Source organism: Hirundo rustica, chromosome 5, assembly GCF_015227805.2.
Source record: "Hirundo rustica isolate bHirRus1 chromosome 5, bHirRus1.pri.v3, whole genome shotgun sequence".
Taxonomy (NCBI): Eukaryota; Metazoa; Chordata; class Aves; order Passeriformes; family Hirundinidae; genus Hirundo; species Hirundo rustica.
In genome coordinates, this window is record NC_053454.1 from 60,785,059 (window position 1) to 60,807,265 (window position 22,207).

The following is a 22,207-nucleotide window of genomic DNA, read 5'->3' on the forward strand; positions in this document are numbered from 1 at the left end:
CCATGTGTTCAAGATTGAAAAAGCTAGGGATGGCTACAGGTATCTGCTCTTTCTCCAAAAATCATCTTCAGCCAGAATCCAGCTCATAGCTCTTCTTCTTACAATATATGAAATATTTTCTCAGCTAATTCCTTCTTTCACAAGGAAACTAGCATGCAACTTCCAGGCCAAGCCAGATTCTTTTCTTTCTATGCTCCAGTTCACAAGAGCCATTTCTTCCAATTCTAAAGGGAATTAACAGCGATTTCCTCATCCATCAGCTTCCTCACTCCTTTGCAGTTGCACTTAAAATAATCAAAATTCAGCAGCAATACAATTTATGTAAGGATTTAAAAACAAGATGACTAGAATGACTAAAAACATCAGGTGATTAGGACTTTGAGCTGTTTCTTCTTGCCTTCTGGTGTCAGATTGCTTCTTATCTACTGTAATTTTAAATGCTACATATTTGCTTTATCCACTAAATTAGAATCTGGATTATTCTGCTGCTTACTTTAGATTTCCCAAAGGTACAGCCTTCACATTGCACTATATGACCCCCCCCAGCCTCCAAATCCTGCTGTTTCCAATATTTACTGGAACACTAATGTTAGTATAAATGCAAATAGATTTAAAAGAAAAAGGGACTACTTCTAGGTTAACTGTTAACACCACTTACACAACAAAAGGCCCAAACCTTTTCTCTATGTCCATATCCACAACAGTTTTTACAGTCCCACAAAATGGTTAGACCTTTGCACTTAATCTCAACATGCAGTAAACGACTAATAAAGCAATTTTTTTTTCAAGGAAGAACTGAATCATAATGTTATCTAATATACCTGACTTCCCAAAAGGTTTAAATATTATTTCTCAAGTGCTGCTACAGTCAGAGTCCCTAGGAAACAAACTGCAACAGGCACTGAGGAGACAGAACCCTGAACTTCCACCTAGAGCAGCTGAGCAGCTTAAGGGGCTGTCTGAGGCACAGGAGGTGCAGCTCTCAGCCCCAGACCTCTCCAGACAGATGGCACAGCAAAGAGGACATTTCCCACAGCACCCTGGCTGCTCCAGCACCCCAACAGAGCCACCTGTTTCTCAGAACTGTGATTCTTGCTGGCAACACACAGCAAATGCTACTGGGAATCAGGCATCAAGACAACCCAGCCTTTCCACTCTAAGGTTTCCTCTCTTCACTCTAACAAGTACAACCTTCAGAGAAACTCGGATGAAGCCAGGAACTGACTGAGCAATCCCTCTTGCTGGAGACATGTAACCACAGCAACACAGAAGCCAGGTGTTTTCCCCATGTACTTGGAGCTCTGAACCACTTTTCAAGGAGAAGCTGAGCACCTTCCTGGCTGACAGAGGCAGACACAGGGGAAGGGCTTGAATAGCTAACAATACCAAAAGTTTGATGTATGTGTTGATTTTCACTTTGCCCACAGCGGTCTGTCCTGGCCCTGGTCAGTTCTGTGGGCTCTTGCTCTACTGAGGGCAATGCCATGGCAGGCTGGATACAGCACACACCAGCCTTTGTGCTGACAGGAATGAGGCAGCCCACAGGAAAGGGAAGCTTAAGGTGTGGATTTGTAAACATCTGTCCCTGAATGTGAGAAAACACTGTACAAAGTATCTTAATTTTGGGGCCACTCAAAGACACAGCAAGAAGTTTTTCCTGTTCTTAACACCACCACAGCAGTCTCTAACTGCATCTCAGCTCAGCAGTGCTTTCTGAAGGTGATTTCCAAATTTCTAGCTCTTCAGCTGAGATACTCCTTCTCCAGTATCTTTACCAGAGTTACCAACATGACTTGCTTATTGCAGCAGAAAACCAGCGCCTAGGTATTATGTACAAACTGGGAGCTATCCAACAGTGACTAGAAACTCAAAACCTCCACTAAGGGCTCACTATTCTCAGAGCTGCAGAGCCAGCATGCATGACCCTACACTGACAGTCACCTGGAAAGCAGGCAGCACACAGCAGATGATGCTGTGAACAACTGCTCCCCATACGTGGGTTTGAAGAAAACACTTTTACTCCAAGGAGTATCTCCAGAATGGTGACATCACTGCTCCCACACTGCAGTGTGTCAGGAAAGAACAAGTCTCTTCCTTTACCCCTCTGGGTGTGTTGAGGTTAGCCACCTACTCCAAGCAGAAACTAAGATACTCGTCTTGCACACTTTTAGCCCTACCTGGCCAACCCCAAGGGAACAAACCATCTCTGCACCCACCTTTGCAGCTGCAGTGGCTTCAGGTTAGGCCCAGGGACAGGGATAAAAACTGCAACAGACAAGAATCAAAACCAAACCAAAGAAACAAAAATAGCCTCCCTAGAACTATCATGTTTTAAACTAAGATAGAAATACTTTTGTCTTCTACACTACAGTTGCCCTTTTCTTTCACTGCTAATGAAGTTAGCAAATTAAATCAAGAGCACTACACACAGAAACAATCCCCCAAAAGGGAAAAGTCCCTGCTTAATGACAATTGAATGCTCTGGCCAAACAGATTTCCAGACTGAATCAAGCGTTGTGTCATGTTGATTTCATGCAATCTCGTCAGGCTACACTGCTGCAGAGACCTTCAGATACACATTTAGACGGCAGTGCTGCACACTGGCGCGCAACATCTGCTTGCAATGCGCTGCTCAGATTACCACACTTCTAATCAGGTTTGTAGCTTGTAGGGAACAATTGTTCTTTGCTCAAATGCGAGCCAGGTGGAACATCTTTAATCGTATAAGAAGATCCCAATCTTCAAGGAAATTTTCTGTTCCGATGTTCTTTTTCGAGACACAAGATTATAAGAGGATGAATTCCCTCTAACAACTGCAGTAATTACATGCCTTCTGCTGGTTCCTCATTTTAGGGTATCGCGAGGGTAGCCCAAGAGCGGGGCGTAAGAGCTTTAAGCTCCCTTGGAATTGGGAACATACTGCCACCATCATTTCATAACAATTTGCCACATGTCAGCCCGTGGATTATCAGCGGGCTGCAACTAAATCTGCACCAGTTCTCTAACAACAACCAGGGCAGCAGCTGCTCAACACTGTAATGGATTTACACGTCTTACCACCTCTATTTTCAAGAGGAACAAAAATGGAAGAATACCACACTCGTGCCTGGCAGCTGTTGCTGACATTCTTTTAAATAATTACTCCAGAGATTAAAGTGCAATATAAAAAAAATAGTGCAACATGCCCATAACTGTTGCAAGATTTGAAAAAACTTTTTAAAAATTGGTAGATCATTTTGGAGAGAAAATGCAGACCCTTGGCAGAGCCCAGACATACCATTTATGTATACAAATATACTTATGATGGGTGAACAATTTCAGGTTACTTAGGAGGTGCCATCTAGAATAGCTGAAGCTTAAGATGATCTTGATACAGGGAAATGTCCTGCATTCAGCAAGCACCATCAATAACTGAAACCACAGCCAAGAAGGTACAGAGTGACATCAGCAAAGCTTTCAATGAGTAAAGATATTGACAAGAACTTACTCTGCCAAGTTACCTAAACCTGAAATGTTTTATGACAGCCGGATCACTGAACAGGTCTGGGCATCTTTAAACAATCAAAATCAGCTATCAAAGAAATGTTCATGCTGGCAGGAGCATTTTTCAAGTTGTAAAAGTGGCTCAAGTCCTTTTTGTTTCTTATGGTGTGCTATTAATTATTTCTTCCTAAATTCTAGCAAGCTGTTTCTCACTTAAAGGCCCAGACAGCAGTGGTCCCAGAACTCCACAGCCACGGTACAGAACTTGCATTGGTTTGAAACCCTGTTAAAAGCCATACACAAAGAACAACTGAATGAAGAGTCATCCCCCACGTCTGTTCCTGCCAGGACATCCCACGTTTCTGCTGTGACACAGTGCACATCCGCCAGCACCTACTGCAGCCGGGGCTTCTCAGTGCTGTGTTCAAGGCTCCAGACGATTCCCATGGCACTGCTGCCTGGCACACAGCCGGCTGGTTTTCTGCAAGATCCACGCAGCTGGGGCAATACACACCATACCACAAAGCCCCCAGTATTCCAAGGCAGACACCTGCAGCGACCGTCTGAAGACACCACCACGTCGCTGAGTCAGAAGGAAGCTGCTACAGAACTGGACTCGCTTTTATTCAGTCTCTGCACAGGGAACAGGGCCGCAGAGGCTCGGAAGGGGTTATCCACGGAGGCTACAAAAACCAAGTGACTTGATCACATCTACAGCATACATGAGCTGTACAACACTGAGCAGAACTGTTAACGAGATCACCTGAACCAGAACCCTTATCCCAAGATTTAAAGTCAGGCAACAGCTCATGGAGATTCGTCCACAGGAGCCAAATGCTTGAAAGAGTTTCAGGCAACACTTGCCAACATCTCCACTTTTCACACAGCCCATCCATGTAATTTTGAGTGTTACCTCCATTCTTGTACTCCTGGGAATCACAGTATTAAGCTGAGGGAAGCAAAAGGCCATCCTAAGCTGGTTTCATCCTACAAATCATTAGTGTGTATAAATTCAAGATGACCAAAGGCACTGAGTACAACTCACCAGCCAACTGTACTCTATTCATGACATTTCCTTCTTACATTTGAGAGCAGCACAAAGTGTGTTTCTCCTGAGCTTCTGAAACACTTGATAATAACAAAGGGAATTTGAACACAAGCTGGTTAACACACACTTGAATCAAAAGCTTCCATTCCAAAATGCTGACCACAGGAGATTTTTTTTTTCCACTGTCACCATCCAGTTCAGGCATCCCAGAACCAGGATCTGTTTTCCACATGTGAAGTGCCAAAGTGCCTAAGTGCCCCAGTGCTGTCTTCTTTCTCTTTCATTAAGGAGTTTGCAATGTAGAGTTTATTTCTACCAGATCAAGCACTGGAATTCTTTCCCAGGCCAAGTTTCTTTTCCAGTCATCTCAGGTCTTAGGGTACTACTATTTTCCACAAAAATTCAGGCATGAAGTAGTGTGTGTAGCAAGTTTACTTGTGAGAGTGCTTTTAATAGGATGCACACCAAGGGTGAGACACTGACAGCCTCCACAGTGTTTCCCTATTCCCCAGACTGAGAGGAACCCAACACCTGAGAGATTATTTCACACCCCTTTCCCTCTGCGGATGCCAAGGGACACAAGCGTTACTGCTGACTCTCCATTCCCACCGGACAAAAATAAGCACAGAAGGTCTAACAAGACAAGCAGCTACAGCCCATCCAGTTCCAGGTTTCTTCTCCAGGTGACCCTCGCAGCAGTGCCAGCCTGAAATGCACTCTCAGCTCCACAGGAGAGATCCCAAGTCACAGCAGCCCACAGGCTTTCTCAGCGATGATCGAAGGTTTCCAATTGCAGCCTCTGCTGCTCCCTTGCCTCACCTTCCCAACACCTGTTAACACACCTGGTGACACTTACTTTGCCAGATGAGCAGCACTTGATGCTGGCGAGTCCAAAGATGACACATGATACTCATCACCGTGCTGCTCTCTCTCTGACAGGAGGCGGCTAATTACTGAGGGAAGAGCTGCTTTCAGCAGAGAACCCTTAAACCTCCAAAACAGGAGGAATTCTCTGGGTGACTCTACTCAGTCACAGCCCACATACACGATTTAGATGTCAGACCTATACCAGAGCAAAGAAAACCAAGCAGAAAAAACCCAACCTTTGAGTTTGAACTGTGGTCAGTAACAGCAGAACACAACTTCAGTAAGAACTGTCACTTTTCAAGAAAGTCAATTTTATTTACTTGAAAGATCATGTGTTTATAAGGTCAACGTTTCATCTCATTGTAATTCAACAAGTCAGAACTCAGCGGTCAGAGCCCTGAACAAACAGTGCTAACACACTCCCCATGTGGCCTGAGACACGTTACAAGAAATGAAACTTGTGCTTTAACAAGATCCAAGAGTCTCTCTCACAAACGCTGGAATTGAACTCAAGGTGTTAAACCTCTGTTCCACTTGCCAAGCAATCACCTGCCCTCGGAGGCCATGAGTAGGGGACACAGGTGGTTTACTTCTTAGTTACATGTTTCACCATTGCAAGGAACAAAGCAGAAAGAACAGGTCATACAACAGTGTTAAGTACATGTGGAAATCAAAATATTAGGGAGGGACATTTGTCAAGTTTGCTCCAGAAAGCCCTCAGCTGGAAATTAAGTATGTCCAAGTCAACAGCTTTCTCCTTCTCTTAGCTGTCTTGCAACACCTCTTTTCAAGACATTACCAAGAACAGTTCAGTGGGGAACACAAAGCAGCTTTTAAAAGATGAACATTGACATTTAAAGATTTATTGTACCTGATTTGTTTACTAAGTGCAATTCACAGTTAACACATAATTAACAATACCTTTCTTGAAACCAAGCCAGTATTTACTCGTGTTTAAATGCCAGTGACGAGTCCACAGGAAAAAAGGCTATTGAAAAGTACACAATTTTTTCCCAGTGCTATAGCTATCAGCTTACAACCAGCTCAACATGTCTCAAACAGCCTGGTTTTTAAGTCACGACTGAATTTCTGGGGATTTATCCTCCCCTTAATAGAAGCAACTGTTTGTTTTTTTTTTTTTTTTCCCCTTTTTAGTATGTCAAGAATTAGAGCTTGGATTTCAAGTAACAAATATAAAGCACAAGATACAATACAGTGAGGACATCTGTTACAATCTAAAGCTATATTATAACCATCTAAGAAAAACAGCAACAGTCAAATGCCCTTCCAAGATGTCAGGTGAGGAAAGCAGTAAAATAACCTCAGGACACAAGGGTATGAGTACTTGGCAGGAGACTGAGTACCTGATGGTCCCCATCTTAAATGGAGTGTAAACTATTCCTATTTGTTTTGCATGTGCATTCAGGCTCACTTATAAGTCAAAGCAACCTCTGGAATAAAGATGCCAGGGAAACCTTTACAAACAGCACCTGCAGAGCAAGCCCTTCTTCACTTAAATGGCTTCCACACAGCACTGAACTACTGAACATGAACAAGCTGACAGAAAGCAAATTTGTCCTGAGAGAGCAAAACTAAACCACAAACTAAGAACACAATCCTAAAGCAAGCAGAATGAATTTAGGTCTAGGGACAGGAGCAGCCACGGGCACAGAGGGATGGTCACCAAAGGCTTTGCTGAACACAACAGCGTTACCCTGTCCACCCTTCACCACGTGGAGCACTGGAGCACCTGCAAGCACTTTGCAGCCCTAGCAGGGCATCTCCAAGAAGGCAAGATCCAAGTGAAAGAAAGCACAGATATACCACCTTAGGCTGACCCCAGCTGATTTATTTTAAGGCATGTTACCTGAGCTTTTGAACTTCCATAAGAATGGTCTTTTCAAGTTATACTAAGGCACCTTCATCACAAAAGAACTCGCAAAAGAACAAAACCCAAGTGGTTCCAGAAGTGACTGATGCTCCTTTTACCATTCAACTACCGCACAGGCTTCATTTTGTCAAAGGTACCAAAATAAACACTAAAGTGCTCATCAACCAGATGTTAAAACTGCTGCTTAAGTTGCAGGATGATGCAGTTTCCCACTCACAATGCCCACATAACACATTATTTTTACTTCCATTCAAGGTAAACATAGTTAAAGCTCAACTGAAGAGCAGTAATGAATGGCCACCCTCCCCATGTATAGGCAATGTAAAATGTGTCTGTTTAACTCAGCTTGTACCAAAACTGTGCATTGTGATGCGTAGAAGCTTACTGTCTTCACTTGGCTGGACAAACGAACTACAGAAACAATGTGAGTAAGAAGCAGACTACAGGGAAGTAGCAAAATTCAGCCTTAGCAAGGAATTTGCCTCCAGCAAAAGCACTTGTGGTCCTGCCCAGGTGATGCCCATTGCACCGGCCCAGCAGAACCACACCTTACACAGTCTGTCCCAAGGCTCCACAGGCACCAGGAGCTGGATGGTTTTAATTGGAGGTAATGAACACACCAACACATCCCTTCAACCCATGTGCTGTGAGAGGCAGCCGAGCCCTTTGCCATACTTTGGTCACCGAACTGCTGCGCATACTTCAGCAGATACATACACCTACAGCTACGAGGTAATCATGTCACAGATGCAACTTGCCTTGCTGAGAAATGAAAGGAACTGAACCAAAGGGATCTTCAGGAGGACTTGCCTGTGGAGCAGCATGTGGCTCCACATTCTTATCTGAAGATGCTCTCCTGTCCACCAGCCTGTCTGTAAAAAACAAAATGAAACAGAACAAAAAATAAAGTAAAATAAAATAAAAATGGCAGGACTTACACCTATGCAAAGCTATGCACTGTACAGGGTGAGGGAAGAGTATCTTCTCTGGCAAGGGGTTTGACAAAGGCTTGTAAGAAGCACAGCTCTTGCCTGCACAGCTGGTCTGGGCAGCTCCTTCCTATTGCAAGGAGACAGGCAGAGTGCCTGGGAGGCTCTGCACCCACACCTGTCCCGGGTGATCCCGGGACCTTTGTGAAATGCTATGAGAGCTGGGCTGGGTTTTTTTTCCGCAGTGAAAAAGCAGATTTGCTTTCTCGGCTCCCAATTCTGCACAGATGATTCAAGGGTTACAGGAGCTGTTTGAGAAATCTGCTTCTTCACAATGCTGTCAGAAATGCAGCAACCGATGTCGCTTCTGGCCCATTGCTAACTGATGATCACAGCAACACCAGCAGGGAAAGAGCAACAGCCAGGAGCTCCAACGCTTCACTCTGTGTCACAGCTCTCCATGAAGGTGCTTGGTTCAGAAATCCATCCAATTGCATGTTACCTTCTACTGCAACCATTCTACTAGGAAAACACTCACCAAGCGTAAGCAATGTGTTCTGTCCTAGGAATTGGATCCGCTTTTACAAGAGAAGTGATTAATCATCCCAGCTGTAGCCATCACTAAGCCCCTCAACACATGAAATCTGATGGTAATGCCAGCCTGACAAATGGTGGCAACTTCTTCATCCTCTAACAAAGGCTTTATATATTTACTTAGGTGTTACTGTCAAACATGTAAGCTTTAAAAACATTTGCCAGATTTAAAAACATCTTTAATTTATGTATAAAGCATCAACAATAACAACTGGGCTTCTGAGAACAGAAAGAAAGGATTCATGTTTCAAACACTAGTAAGCACCACAAACTTACACACCACTGTATGTGAGTTGTAAAGTATGGAACAGCAGTTGGCTCTAGTAACAGAAAAATAGAAGCACTGATCCAATTTACAGCTGCAATTCTCTTTTCTCTAGATGGCAAGAAAGTTACCTAGTACACAACAGCCTTCTCCCCCTCACAGGACATAACCCACATCTAAAAAGACCTCAGCCTTCAACATTAATACCCACCTAAAGAAATTCCAGCAAGCGTTACATGGTTAAAGACAATTTTATAGGTACGAGACTTAATTTTACAGTAAATCTCCTGATCTCACTATTCCAGCCAAGTCTGAGAAAGTTCCAGTAGACAACATGAAATATAATTATTTCTGCTTTGACTGCAGTAAAGGCATTAACACTGCCATATACACTCATATGATCTTTGGCAAAACACGCTCTGTATCAAAAAGCCAGGTTAAAAGGTCTCTGAAGGCTGTGACGTGCGTATCTACGTGCACACACAGACACAAACCACCAATCCTCCCCCTCCTCTGAGGGAGGCCAAGCCCCGGGAGCTCGGAGCAGCTGTAAGGCAGCCCCCATCCATACAGCCAAGGCTGCCATCTGCTGCTGGCAAGGGAGTAATTTGGGGTTATTTCTGTATCTTCTCTATGTGCATGACTAAAATCCCAAATGCTGGTTACTACTGAGCAGGGCTGTGCTGTTGGGGCTTAGTTTATTTTTCAGATACAGCCAAATACACCCAGCTCTCCTACGCACTGAATTACCTTCAAGAGCTGAGCCCAAAATATACCTTGGTTATCATCTTCTTTGGAACTTGCATTTGTTCAAAATCTGTGGCTTAACCAAATCAATCTCATCCAACTCAGGTAAGTACCACCAGCAGTCCAGCAGTGACAGATTCTGAAAGTGGGCGGTGTTGTGCTGACCTTTGATACAAAGGAACCTGCTCCAGATTCACCAGTGCATTATTTCAAAAGACAAAGGGCTGCATTTGGAACAAGCATGCTTACAGATATTCAATTCTACTACTGAATCAAATCCTTAACTTGGATTTGGAAGCAATGCTTAATTTCAGCTAGTACATTAGCCATTTTTCCCAGCTACCAGTGAGACATCTGACTGTAAAATATGTGCAGACTACATTCCCATCTCAAAAACAGGAGTCTGATTCGATCCACACAGGATACAAGGGAAAACTATCAACCAGAGTTGCACAAACAAACCCACCCAGTCACCCTCCTAAAGGATTAACAGGTAATGCGCACATCCAATAAGAAAAATACTCAACTTTGAAAGCAGTATTTTTTTCAGTTACTCAAAATTCAACTTTACTGTACTTTTAATTGTAAGAAACTTGCTGATAGACAGCCAAGCATATACAATCTGTTTTTTAACATTGTCACATCTTCCAAGTCCCCTTGATAAATCTGATCTCAACAAAACCAGTTACAGGAAGAGCAACTAACAAGCATGTGTTCAGCAATTAAGAACAGAAAGCAATTCCAAGTAAAAACCATTGAGATAACCGACTTCAACGAGGAAAAAGTTTATTCAACTATTGCCATATCAGTACAATTAACCAGCCCTTACATGTAGCCACTCAAAAAGGACAGTACAAAACATTAACATAATGTAATAGATCAATTTTCTTTCAGGCATTTTCAAAGGACATATCAGACCCACACAATCTTCTGCCCTGGTGTGCAAGAAAAAAGCTGGAAAGGAATAAAGCAAGCAGCCAAAATTCTCTTCCCATCTGACAACATACCTCTGCTGTTGAGAGCCTCTTGGGCATGAAGGTGACACAAGCAGTGTAGAAGAGCTAAGATACTACCATTTCTGCAGTAATTGAGCCAGTAACTACCGATTTCAAACGGTGAGTTCCTATTGCACGTTTTCAAAAAGGAAAAGGAAAGGAAGACAGGCCCAACCGTGCCCTCAAATGCTCAGAAAGAATGTTCTGTACACAGCCTGCACAGTCCTTGGACAAGCAGGTGTTGGAACTGCTGAACAATCACAGAGCCCTCATTTACTGGGAAGCAAAGTAAGCCTTCAAGCGTCCCTTACTTGATCTTAGCAGGTCAAACTCTCTGTCCAGCAGCTCCTCCTCTGTCAGCTTGGAAAAATTGTCCTCTCCAAACGGGTTCCAACCTGACATATCAGGCGGGTTACTGATGTTCTGCTTCGGGTAATTGGCAACCGCTTCAGCATCAGGAATACCTGACCTGCAGAGTCAGTTCAAGGAAGCAAATAAAGAGAAACATGACAGGCTTAGTTATCAGGGTCAAAATCTGAGACACTTCATAATGCCAAGTCCTACACACTACCACCGAACACGCACTGTCCGGCTCTAAGTAATCTCTTACTATCAAAGCAAGTAACTTCTGAGAAAAGGATTTGGCAGTGCTAATCACAATTAGTAATGTAAGCCACAAGTAACCCCCAGGCTCAGCTGAGCCACAATTCTCACCTGTTTGTAGGGTAGGGAGGATCTGCCACTGTTCCACCATGCACTGGGAGTGACCTGGGATAGGAGATTAAGGCTGGTGCAAGGTCTTGTGGAGAAGTGATATATTCAGGGGACTGCACCTGCTGTGCCCGCTGCTGAGCCAGCATCTGCTGCTGCAGGAGAGTCTGCTGGTACTGCTGCACCTGGGGAAATCAGGGCTGTGTTACCAGAACACACACGGGCTGGCTGAAACTCCCCTGCCAAGTACCAGTGCTGCTCTTGTACACAAACACACCCACCTCCAGAACATCCAGGCACATAGAAACCACATCAACAGGTCAGTCAGGCTGCTCCTCTTTTCCAGCTTACTACCACTTTGATTTTTGTAATTATTGCAACCCAAATATATGCTACTGCAGCACTGCTTACTTGCATTCTCATCATACCCTATTCTGACATCTTAATACAAGATTCCAGGACAATTTCTCCCGGTCTTTAAAAAACAGGCTATGGCAGTTAGCTCTATTGTTTTTCAAGTAAGAATTGGACACCGCAGCCTTCAGTCACTTTGCTGAGTAACATTTATTTGCTGCTGTGGCTAGTACTGAAAACATTAACCAAGTATGTTTCAAATGAGCACAGACCTTCTTATGAAACTTGGGATAGATCCCATCCCATTATTAATACAAGTGTAACTCTAGACGAACTAGTTTGGATTAACTTCCCAACAACTAAATATCGTTTTAGATGCCAAACTGTATGCTATTTACCAAGTCCACAGCTCAGTACAACTAGCCAGACACTTCTCTTACTGCATCTACAGAAGAGATTTACAAGCACAGGCCATATTTTAAGACTGAACCATCTCTGTGACGTACCATGGCAGGATACTGTAACTGGGCAGGCTGCTGCTGGTACACAGATTGCAGCAACAGCTGCTGCTGGACCATCTGCTGGTGCACTGCTTGGTGATACTGGAAAGACAAAAAATTGCTTTAAAAAGTCATGACGCCCCCTCCAAAACAAGCAGGCATTGTAATTAATGCTTCATCTACCTATATCATAGACTATCACATCTATGAGTCCACAGTATTTTTCAATTAGGACATCATATAATCAAGAACCAACTTGCAATTCCATCACTACACTTCAATCACTCTGTTTGGAAGCTTTTTCCTTCCCCCGCTCCCCAGACAATTCTTAACTAAACAAAAACCAAAACACCACAACAAAACAACAACAAAATCAGACTACATATTCAGCTCTGGTGCACATACAACCATCTTACTGCAAGCACAACATTGTGACCCATAATCGCTCCTAACACTTATCCCCAGCTCCTTTACACACAGGTAAACCTTGAAGTCACACGGTGGTGATGAAAAGTAAAATGGAATTCAGGGTCAAACTGCAAGAACACAGCAGTAGGCAAGCAATTTTCTACAACAAACATTACAGGGCCAATGAAGGGACAAAGCAATAGCAAGAAGGGACAGGAGTTCTTTTAACTGGGAAAGTACAAGCAGCAGCGTTGAACTGGCACATGATTCCAAGGGTTATTATCACACACAACGAGTCTCAGACACTCGTCAAACAGAGCTGACTGTACCTGCTGGATATAAGCATCCTGCATGGCAGGCTGGTGCTGAAAGTGGTGCAGCTGCTGCAGTCTCCAATCTCCCTGCTGCAGCTGCTGGAGGACCCTGTGCTGCTGTGGGGTGGTCCCTTGGGACTGTGAGATGTCTTGTCCGTTCCCTGGTCGTGTGGTTCCTGTGACAGACAGGAACACTACTGACAACCAGACCCCTCAGCTTCAGTCAGAGCTCCCCCTGGAAGTTTTTCACCTCAAGCTGGCACTGTTTGTCAACTTCTCTTCCCAGTCTGACAAACAGGACACCTGGTAGATATCAAGTTGACTTCTTTTAAAGTAATTCCAGGCCTGCAAATGAACCATTTTTATGTGCAAGATGCTGGAAGCTTCTCCAGTCTCATGACAGCAAGCTGGGTTCCAGACTCCTGCTTTACTGACACTTAAGTTACACACTTAAGTGTAATTTAAACCCTTATCTCAAAGCATACAGCTTCCAACATTCAATACAGATGTATTCTGAAATTTTTTTCCCCTACGGAAAATATAAGCTCATCCAAACTCCCTTAAACAGAACATCTGATTCATTTTGCCATTCAATTGCTTTTGCACCTTTTAAGAGACAGGTACTACCATAAACTTCCCTTTTGCACACTGTTTCATATTCTGAAGTGCCTATGAAAGATCTGTTCCTTGTCATAACAGAAAAAAATTGTAAAAGTTGGATGTTATGTGGATCCCACCTGGTAAAAAGTACTTACACCTGGGACACAAACTTCTCAGTGGCCTTTTGAGACTTTTCCAATAACATCCCTGAAACTACTCTTCTGCAGCAGACACGTAACAGCACAAAATGCAATTAGAAAGTGCTCTAGGTACAAATATCAACTATTTAAGTGAATATTTATCAGAGCCATAACTCTTTCTGAATGAGAAAAAGAACAAGGATTTTCAAAAATCACTCTACTGAGTCTCCCCTAACTCCTCCTGCACCCACAGTGCCATGCGGAAGGCATCTGTAAGTCACGAGAGAAGTGACATGGCTCCAGCCTACAAATGCCACCAACATACTGATGCTATCTCGTAACTTCTTGAGGCACAGGAGAATGTTCTTCCTACCACAACAAACCCAGTTTGATACAGAAGGGCTCTGTACTTTTTGTGAATTATTCGCAAGCCAAAACAAGCATAAACTTCTGTCTGCAGTGGGCAGGTTCCTGCCAAAACCAGTGTTAAGCACAAGGAAAAACACCTGCACAATCTGCATTTAGTTTTTGTGGCACCTTAAATTTACAACTCACACATTTAGAGTCTTTCATAAGGGACAAAAAGTTGGTTTTTGGTATATAAAAATGTAAGACTGATAAAACTGAATTTTAAATATTATTTCTAGCAGAAGCGAGAAAAAGAAGAGAGGCACAGTTGCTTCTTTATTTTGGTCCATCCTTAGACTTTAAGTTACCTTTTTGCCCACGATTAGCAAATTCCCCAGGAACTTGTACTTTGACAGGAGTTGCTGAGCTCTGGATTGCCAGCACACTGGAAGGGGCAGTGCTTGAGTTGGCCTTTGGTCTTTGTCGTGGTGCAATTGAGGTTTCTGTTGGTCCAACCGCATCTGTTATTCTGAAAGGGAAATTTTTCACCAGAGAAGATACTTGATGAAAAGACAACTATAACTACTTCAAATTTGACAGAGTGCATCTCTTAATAGCTGAGTTATGTCTTAATCATGTGCTACTCTACTTCTGCACTGCACATAAGTATCTTAAAATTCGTTTCCTAAAACTCCAGACCTGTGCTTGAGTCCACAACCCTACAATGAGAAATAGGACTACAGTTCATAAGTACAAGAAATAAGAGAAAGGAAAACTTTACATGTTAGGTCAAATTATTTCTACTTCTACTGATTTCTCATTGTTTTGTTTCTTTTTTTTTTTTTTTGCCAATGGAGCTGATAATTATAGCTGAATGGAAAAGTATCCAAGTCACACATGCTGGCAGATTCAAACCCAAATAACTTCCATTAACAAGGAATTAAAGAGTAAAGGATTTATCCAGCATCAGCCTTAAGTGCATACACACTAGATCACAGCATAAATCAGAAGCATGGAGAGGAATTTCCAAGGTTTTGGGTTTGTTTTTAATAGCAATGACAAGAAGGTATTTTTCCATAAAAACTTCAAATTGCCAAAAAAAAAAAAAAAAAAAAAAAAAAACCAAACCACCCCTCCCAAAAAAAAAAAAAAAAAAAACCACCAAAAACCAAACCAAACCCATTTACCTTCAAAATATCAGTTTCTCTCCCTAGATTCTCAATAAAATGAAAAAAGAAAAGGAGTGGAATCCAAACAGACTTGAAGCTCTTAGAACCATAGTTTATCTAATGACTTCTCCTGAGGTAATATTTCATTTATTAACAAGCATGTGGAAATAGATTTTAAACAAACATGTAGGTTAACAACATTAGGAGAAAGAAAATGTAAAGTCACATCCTCTGCTCACCTCGCTTTTATTTGGCTTTTTCTAGCAGCTGCCTCACTAGCTGTCATGGGTTCAGGAAGAGTTGAAGGGACAGGAGAATTCTTGGGAAAAACAAATTTGAATAAATTAATAAGACAAAATCCTGAAAGAAAAAAAACTCATCAAGTATTGAAGAGGAGTACTTGGATTCAAGACCTCCACATTACAAGGCTTCATGCAGAACTCACAGCTGTAGATGAAAAAGGGTTTAATTTAATAGCATCTCTATATCCTCTCAATGTACTGCAGAAGTAAAGCAGAACCTGACTGGTCTGACTTTTGTCATCTGCCTCGCCTCATTCACACTGCCAAGTATCAGTAAGAAGGTACAAGGTTCTCCAAGCACTTTTGTGTGACTGCACAGAGACTTACTTCAGTCTCAAGCTCTAAAGCAAAGCCCCATCTTTGGAAGAAACTTTTTAGCACCCTCTGCCCTTCCACCAGAACACAAATACCAGCAAACCATGCAGCAACAAAGCTTCGATGGGCTTTTAGCTTACCCCCACCTCAATCACATTCACAAATTAATCCCACATCACCTAGACTCTGTCTTACAAGGACTAGGGCGGTTTGGGGCAAAGGAGGAAATTCATCATCTCTACTGGCAAATGCACATAATGAATGCAAATCTAAAGCTGGTCACAAATAATAGAGAGAGTTAATCATCAAGTATTTCAAGACTTCCTGGTGTACTTCAGTCTGTGTTTCCAAAAGGCAACACTCAAATTTACTGAGAACTTCCTTCTACATTGATAAAGGAAAAAAAGGAATTCAAAAGCATCTCAGAAAATTCACTCTTCTGCCTCTGAAGACAGAGATTACTACAACCAATACCTGTTGCAAACTCAATTTTGAGATGGATTTTTCCCAATACTTACCTTGAGAACCACTTTATAATACTCAACATCAGCTAAATGTCCCCAAATTCCACTGCACTGCAGATGTAATTATATCTGTGAAGCAAGTGATCTTGGAGACCAAGCTAAGGCCTCCATGGAAAGCAAGGGTAAGAAAGCAGGCTGACTCAAGTACTGCTCTGTTTGCTCTCCAACTCACTGGAGTCTTTCCAATGAACTAACACAATTGCTAAGGATGCCTAAGCAAAGGGTTCATCCAGAGCAAACATACATGCTCCTGACACTCCATTTCCAACATTAAGCCTCAACAAGGTTAATATCTGTAAATTTCATATGGATTGCATTAAGAGATTACTAATGGCTAAAGTCCTAGGCCAGGTATTGGTATGGTGTCAATATAGTCCACAAAGCTATGCCCTCAAAATTAAAATCTTTTTTTGTTTATAGAGAGCTCATACTGCATGTACACAACATCAGCATGACAGGTTCTCTGCTCTGTGTTACATTTAGGAACCAGGCATATGACAGAATTGACATCATCTCTCAGCTCATCTGACAGACTTCTCAATACTACTGACGTAACACACTGAAAATACAGAAGGAAGTCAGAGTACTTACATTAATATTAGACACTGGACACTCCTTTTTGGCAATTTTAAAGGCAAAGTAAGACACTTGAAAGATATCAGGTCTCTGCTCTTGATCTGGTTCAAGCATATATCCTGCAAAAATCGATAAGACCTATCACTGCTAGATCACAAAAAAACCTTTTGAGACAGTATAATACCAGCAAGGAAAAAATCCAGCACTTCCAGCATATCAGCTTACCACCATAAGTGTCATTTGCACTGTTATCTTGGGTTTGGGGGATTTTTTGTAATACTTTTTGTCAAGTCAAATAATTTATAGTATCAAAAACAACTGTAGAACATGTATGCTGCTTGATATGCTGATACTCAGCTGTGCAAAAGGGAGCTAAACTGAAGTAAGAATTAGTTACTGCAGAGAGAAACAATACAGAATCAACTCACCACACTAATATTTTCCAGGATTAATAAAAAAATTCAAGGTAGTTAAAACAAGATTGACAGATCCTACTACATCATGCTAAGGCTTTTATCTATAGGTTTCATTGACTATGAACAATTTTGCATATAAAAAAATACAGTTTCATGAATAAAAGGATCTTTCCCTGACAAGACATACAATTCCCTGATGTTCCCTCTCCAACGTTTGTTTCCCATATCAAAAGGTTTGGTGTTTTTCCAAGAAATCGAAGTTACTTGACATTGTCTCCAATACACCACAGTATACATAATCAGGCAATCTTGCCTAGATAACCAGAGAACCCAAATAAACAATAAAAACCACTTTCTAAAAAAACCCCTAAGCCTCTAAAAACAGGTTCTGCTATGAAGTAAATTAACAAACTATGAAAACATAACTTCTCACTTCTGTTGAGCAAAGTGAACTACATTTGTACAAATGTTCAGTAGAATAGCCACACACATAATTTTACAAAAAAATCTTCCATAGGTTGATAAAATAATTTTAGAGAGATCCCAGAATTTTACACAAAAGCCATTGTGTCATGTTCTGTACAGTTCAGTGCAAGTTTAATTTTTAACAGATTTTACAAAATAGCAGATTCCAGCACTCAGTTGCAGCACCATGACACGGAAGTAGAACACTCACTGAAGTGACTCCTGCCACTTGATTCTGAAATGTTAAATTCATGGGCTGGGGCATGTTCAGCTTGCTCCTCCCCAGCCCCTGCCTTGTCAAAGAGCAGAGATGAAGCCACAGTCCTTGAAATACCTTTTATGACCAAGTGCAGCTTTTTATGACTCCCACTCCAAATGGAAAGAAGGGAAGTTTACACACAGGCGTTCTGCCTCACCTACATATATTCCATGTCAGTACTGCTCATCTTGGCACAGCCATTCACTGAATTAAAAAAATCTGCATTCACACCCAGGAGAAAGGATTAAAACTCATACTTTGCTAAAAAAAATAGTAACACTGTGACAGAGAAAAGTACTTAAGTAATTTGAAAATTCATCTCATTTTGTCATCTCATTTGGCAGAAGGCAAGTGCTTACCACCATAACTGTTGTTTCTCAATTGTGAATGTGCACTCAAAAAAGTGGTTTGGATTTGGTATGACCTATTATATAAAAGCATAAACTATGTGCTCAACACATCCATAACTTATTATAAGAGCTCCTACTCAAACCTTTTGAATTTTTCGTATGCTATCCATCTCACTCTTTCAAGCAAGCCTACTCTAAGTTGAAAACAAAGACAATATTGATGATTACCATAAATATTAGCTCCACATCGCTGTGCCTAGGTAACAAATGAATCACAAGCCTCAGAGTTGCTTCCTGTCCAAAATTCTCTTTCACATGCTTTGTGCTTCCAAACTTTTGCCAGAGTTTATGTCTGACGCTTGGGGTTGCACAGAATTTTCCAGACTTTTGTTTTGGTAAAAATCACACAACTACTATTAAAATTGTCCCCAGTGCAATTAATCTCAGCATACTGATGTTATGTTAAAGCTGCACTTCAAATTTACCTAAGCACAACTGTCCAACTTGGACAGAAAATACTGTCAACAGTCTGACATTCCACAGAAAATAACACACTTAAGGGCAAAAAGTATGAACAAATAGAGCTAAATAATAAATACGAGCACTCTTTGCATTCCCCCTATTCCTTTGGGATTTAGACACACCTAAGGAAAAAAAAAACCACCCATCCTTGAGTCCCAGATAAACCAAAAGGTTTCCTCAGCTTCAACAACGTTCTTGGGCAATTGAGAGGCACAGCTGAACGTGGCAAGTCTTTACACAATGGTGCTTAGCAGCACGTGCTGTGCATTGCTGGCTTTATGAGATGGAAGAGTTGCTGCCAGTGCTTGGGTACTTACTTATCAAGCAGTGAACACTGTGGGAGTACTGTGAGCCATCCGGGATAGTAAAGCTTCCATCGCAGATGGCAACCTGACTCTCTCCAAAGGGAAGTGAAAAGAAGCAGAGCTTATAGAGCAAGCAGCCCAGCGCCTGTAAAGGAAACACAAGCCCTGTGAGGGGATGAGAGCGAGCCCTCGCTACAGCAGGGCAGCACTGACAAGATGCTGCACCCTGGCCACAGTGGATGCTCACACGCTGTGCAGGAGCTGCACTCTGGAACACAGCTGATGTGACAACCTGACGCATCCAAAGCAGCTCTAACAACACTTGCTCTTCCGCTGATTCTTGTAACAGACCAAGCACAAAACCGGAGTGCACCAAGAGCTGCATTCTCAGTGTTGTATCACCCACAGATATCACTATGCTTTGCACTAAATTTTTTCTTCTCTGCACATCAACTAATAAAAATACCTTTCTTGATCGCGCTGGCAACAGATTCCCATAAGAAGTCACTGGGGGCTATCAAGTAAAAACTAGAGTCAACATAAGAAGAGATGTTTTAAATCACATCCCCCTTTAAATGAAAATAAAATAAAGCACAGGATTCATTTTATATACAAAAACAAAACTACCCAAGATACCTCTACTGTTCTGCATTCTATAGCTGCCCAATATATTTCACTTTCCAATAATTAATTTTTCAGCCACTCGATGCTGGTTTTAATCCCCCCCTTTTTTAACCAGTCCCATATATCATCCTATCCCATTTTTTGCTTACCCAGATATCTGCCTTGGTAGTAATTGGCTTTCCTCCGTACAGATTGATCATCTCAGGAGCTCTGTAGGACAGTGTAGTGTACCTAGCAATATAAAATAGAGAGGCCATGGCTAAACATCTTGCCTCAGAACTGCGAGGGTGTTTTCCCGAACCGCCACGCACACCCATCGCACGAGTCGCAGACACGCGCCTGGAATTGTCTTGCATGATCCGAGTCACTACCGCATTTGCAGCATCACAAATAATATTTGCAGCAGCAACATGAACTATCATACACAAGTATTAAGTCAGGTAAAATTCCCTTTTAGTGTCATTCCCCCAAAGCCCAGACTTTTGCCTGAGTGACTGTGCGTGAGCAGCCAGTCACCTGACCTGGGATAACTGCCAGTCCTACAAGGGCTCTCCCTATTTCACACTGAAACCTACAGAATGCAGATTTCAAAACACTCAGAACACTAACATCCCAAAACAACTGCTAAACTGGTACTTCAAATACTTCAGAGCTGGAAAAAGCCTGTATCACTTCATGACCTGAAAACAAACAGCCTGTATTGACCCCTCTGCAGTAGTTAGCCCAGAAAGGCAAAACCAACACAATACAGGTTTTCAAGAGTGTGTCTAAGAAAAGGCGAAATATTTTTCTGATCAGCCTTAGGAGAACGGACATGGACCATACTCTGCAAATGAGACTCTACATAAATCCACTGCAGTGCTTATTTACATCAGTTCTTGATATCTTATTTGCTTAGCAGTACTAAAACAGCACAGATTAAAAATATCCAACTCCTAAAATGGCCAGGAGCCAGACATGTGTTTTTGAACAATTTACTTTCACAACAGCATGCTTCTTCCCAACAGTTTTATTTTTAAGAACCTCAGTTTTGAAAACCAATCTGTGAATAAACAAAGGAAACCTTATCAAATAGTTCCAGTCTTTTACTATATTTATGTCAAAACTAATTCAAGATCAGCCATTAATTTCAATTTGTTAGTAAAACATGCACACCACAATATAATACACGGAGTTTCCAGCAGCACAGTCATTGCTTATGACAAATCACCTACAAGTAAACTTACTTTTTAATTTCTTCTTCAACCATATTAACACCATCTTTTTGAGGGTTCAGGTATTTGTTAGTGGCACTGCCAAAATCACAGAGAACGTAGTTCCCATTATCATTTAACAACAGATTCTCCACCTTGAAAGAAAATCAAGGCACAAAAAGTAGGTCAATATAAAAGCATTTATTTCCAGGCTAAGCATTAGTCGATGTTCTCACACACAAACAGGAAGTTTTCCGAAAAATCAACTGCTAAACTTTGTTTGATGATGTCTTATGGTTAATGTCTGTTTATACCTCCAACAGCAAGCTCCCAACTAGAAACCTGTATTACAGAAACCTCTCCTATATCCTCAAACCTTTTCAAGCAGATCACTGATTTCAGCCTGTGTTTTCTTACAGTGAAGGTCATACCTTCAGATCCCGGTGAACTATAGGTGTTTTGCACTGATGCAACCGGGCAACGGCTTCACAGGTGTCACAAAATATCCTCATTACTTCTGACTCGGTGAAGCCTGTCTGCAGACGCTGGTTCATCTGGTTCACAACTTGCCCAGCTAAAGAAATAAGAAAAATTTCTTTCAAGTAATTCCTATCAGGTACAGAAGTAAAGACTTAGTTATATGCATTAAATCCACAAATACCATGCCACAAAGTTTTCCACGGTTACTGTACTTGAACAAAACTAACTTGGTTTTCCAACTGCACACTCTTGTATTGCCTCAAACAGAAAATTTATTGGCTCAAAAGAAAAAAATGTGTTTGAAACCAACTGCTGCAAACACAAAAAAAGCATGCATCACACCAATAAGTCACCTCAAAACTGTCTCTTGCATTAGATCCTTAACTCTGTCAACCAATTGAGCTCATGAACTCATTCTCTAGACACCCTCTCTGTCTTTCTGGGAGACAAAGGAGGAAGAAAGGGGAGGCAGGGAAGGAGGCAAACAAAGCCCTGAACCCATCCTCCAAGGAA

At 41.9% G+C, this 22,207-nt stretch overlaps 1 protein-coding gene across 3 annotated transcripts in view; it reads right to left on the minus strand.

The window, feature by feature from the left end:
• BMP2K (BMP2 inducible kinase) overlaps positions 1-22,207 on the minus strand; it is a 50,005-nt gene that overhangs the window by 7,158 nt on the left and 20,640 nt on the right. For 2 of the 3 annotated variants that reach the window (XM_040065295.2, XM_040065297.1), the window contains exons 4-15: positions 21,646-21,788; positions 21,248-21,369; positions 20,171-20,252; positions 19,410-19,542; positions 17,096-17,199; positions 15,603-15,682; positions 14,563-14,723; positions 13,122-13,282; positions 12,391-12,486; positions 11,534-11,715; positions 11,131-11,288; positions 8,048-8,161 (exon numbers count right to left, since the gene is read on the minus strand). In XM_040065295.2, the coding sequence (XP_039921229.1) occupies positions 8,048-8,161; positions 11,131-11,288; positions 11,534-11,715; positions 12,391-12,486; positions 13,122-13,282; positions 14,563-14,723; positions 15,603-15,682; positions 17,096-17,199; positions 19,410-19,542; positions 20,171-20,252; positions 21,248-21,369; positions 21,646-21,788 (1,536 nt within the window). The remainder of the gene's footprint in view (positions 1-8,047; positions 8,162-11,130; positions 11,289-11,533; positions 11,716-12,390; positions 12,487-13,121; positions 13,283-14,562; positions 14,724-15,602; positions 15,683-17,095; positions 17,200-19,409; positions 19,543-20,170; positions 20,253-21,247; positions 21,370-21,645; positions 21,789-22,207) is intronic. The other variant, XM_040065296.2, reaches the window with a different exon arrangement.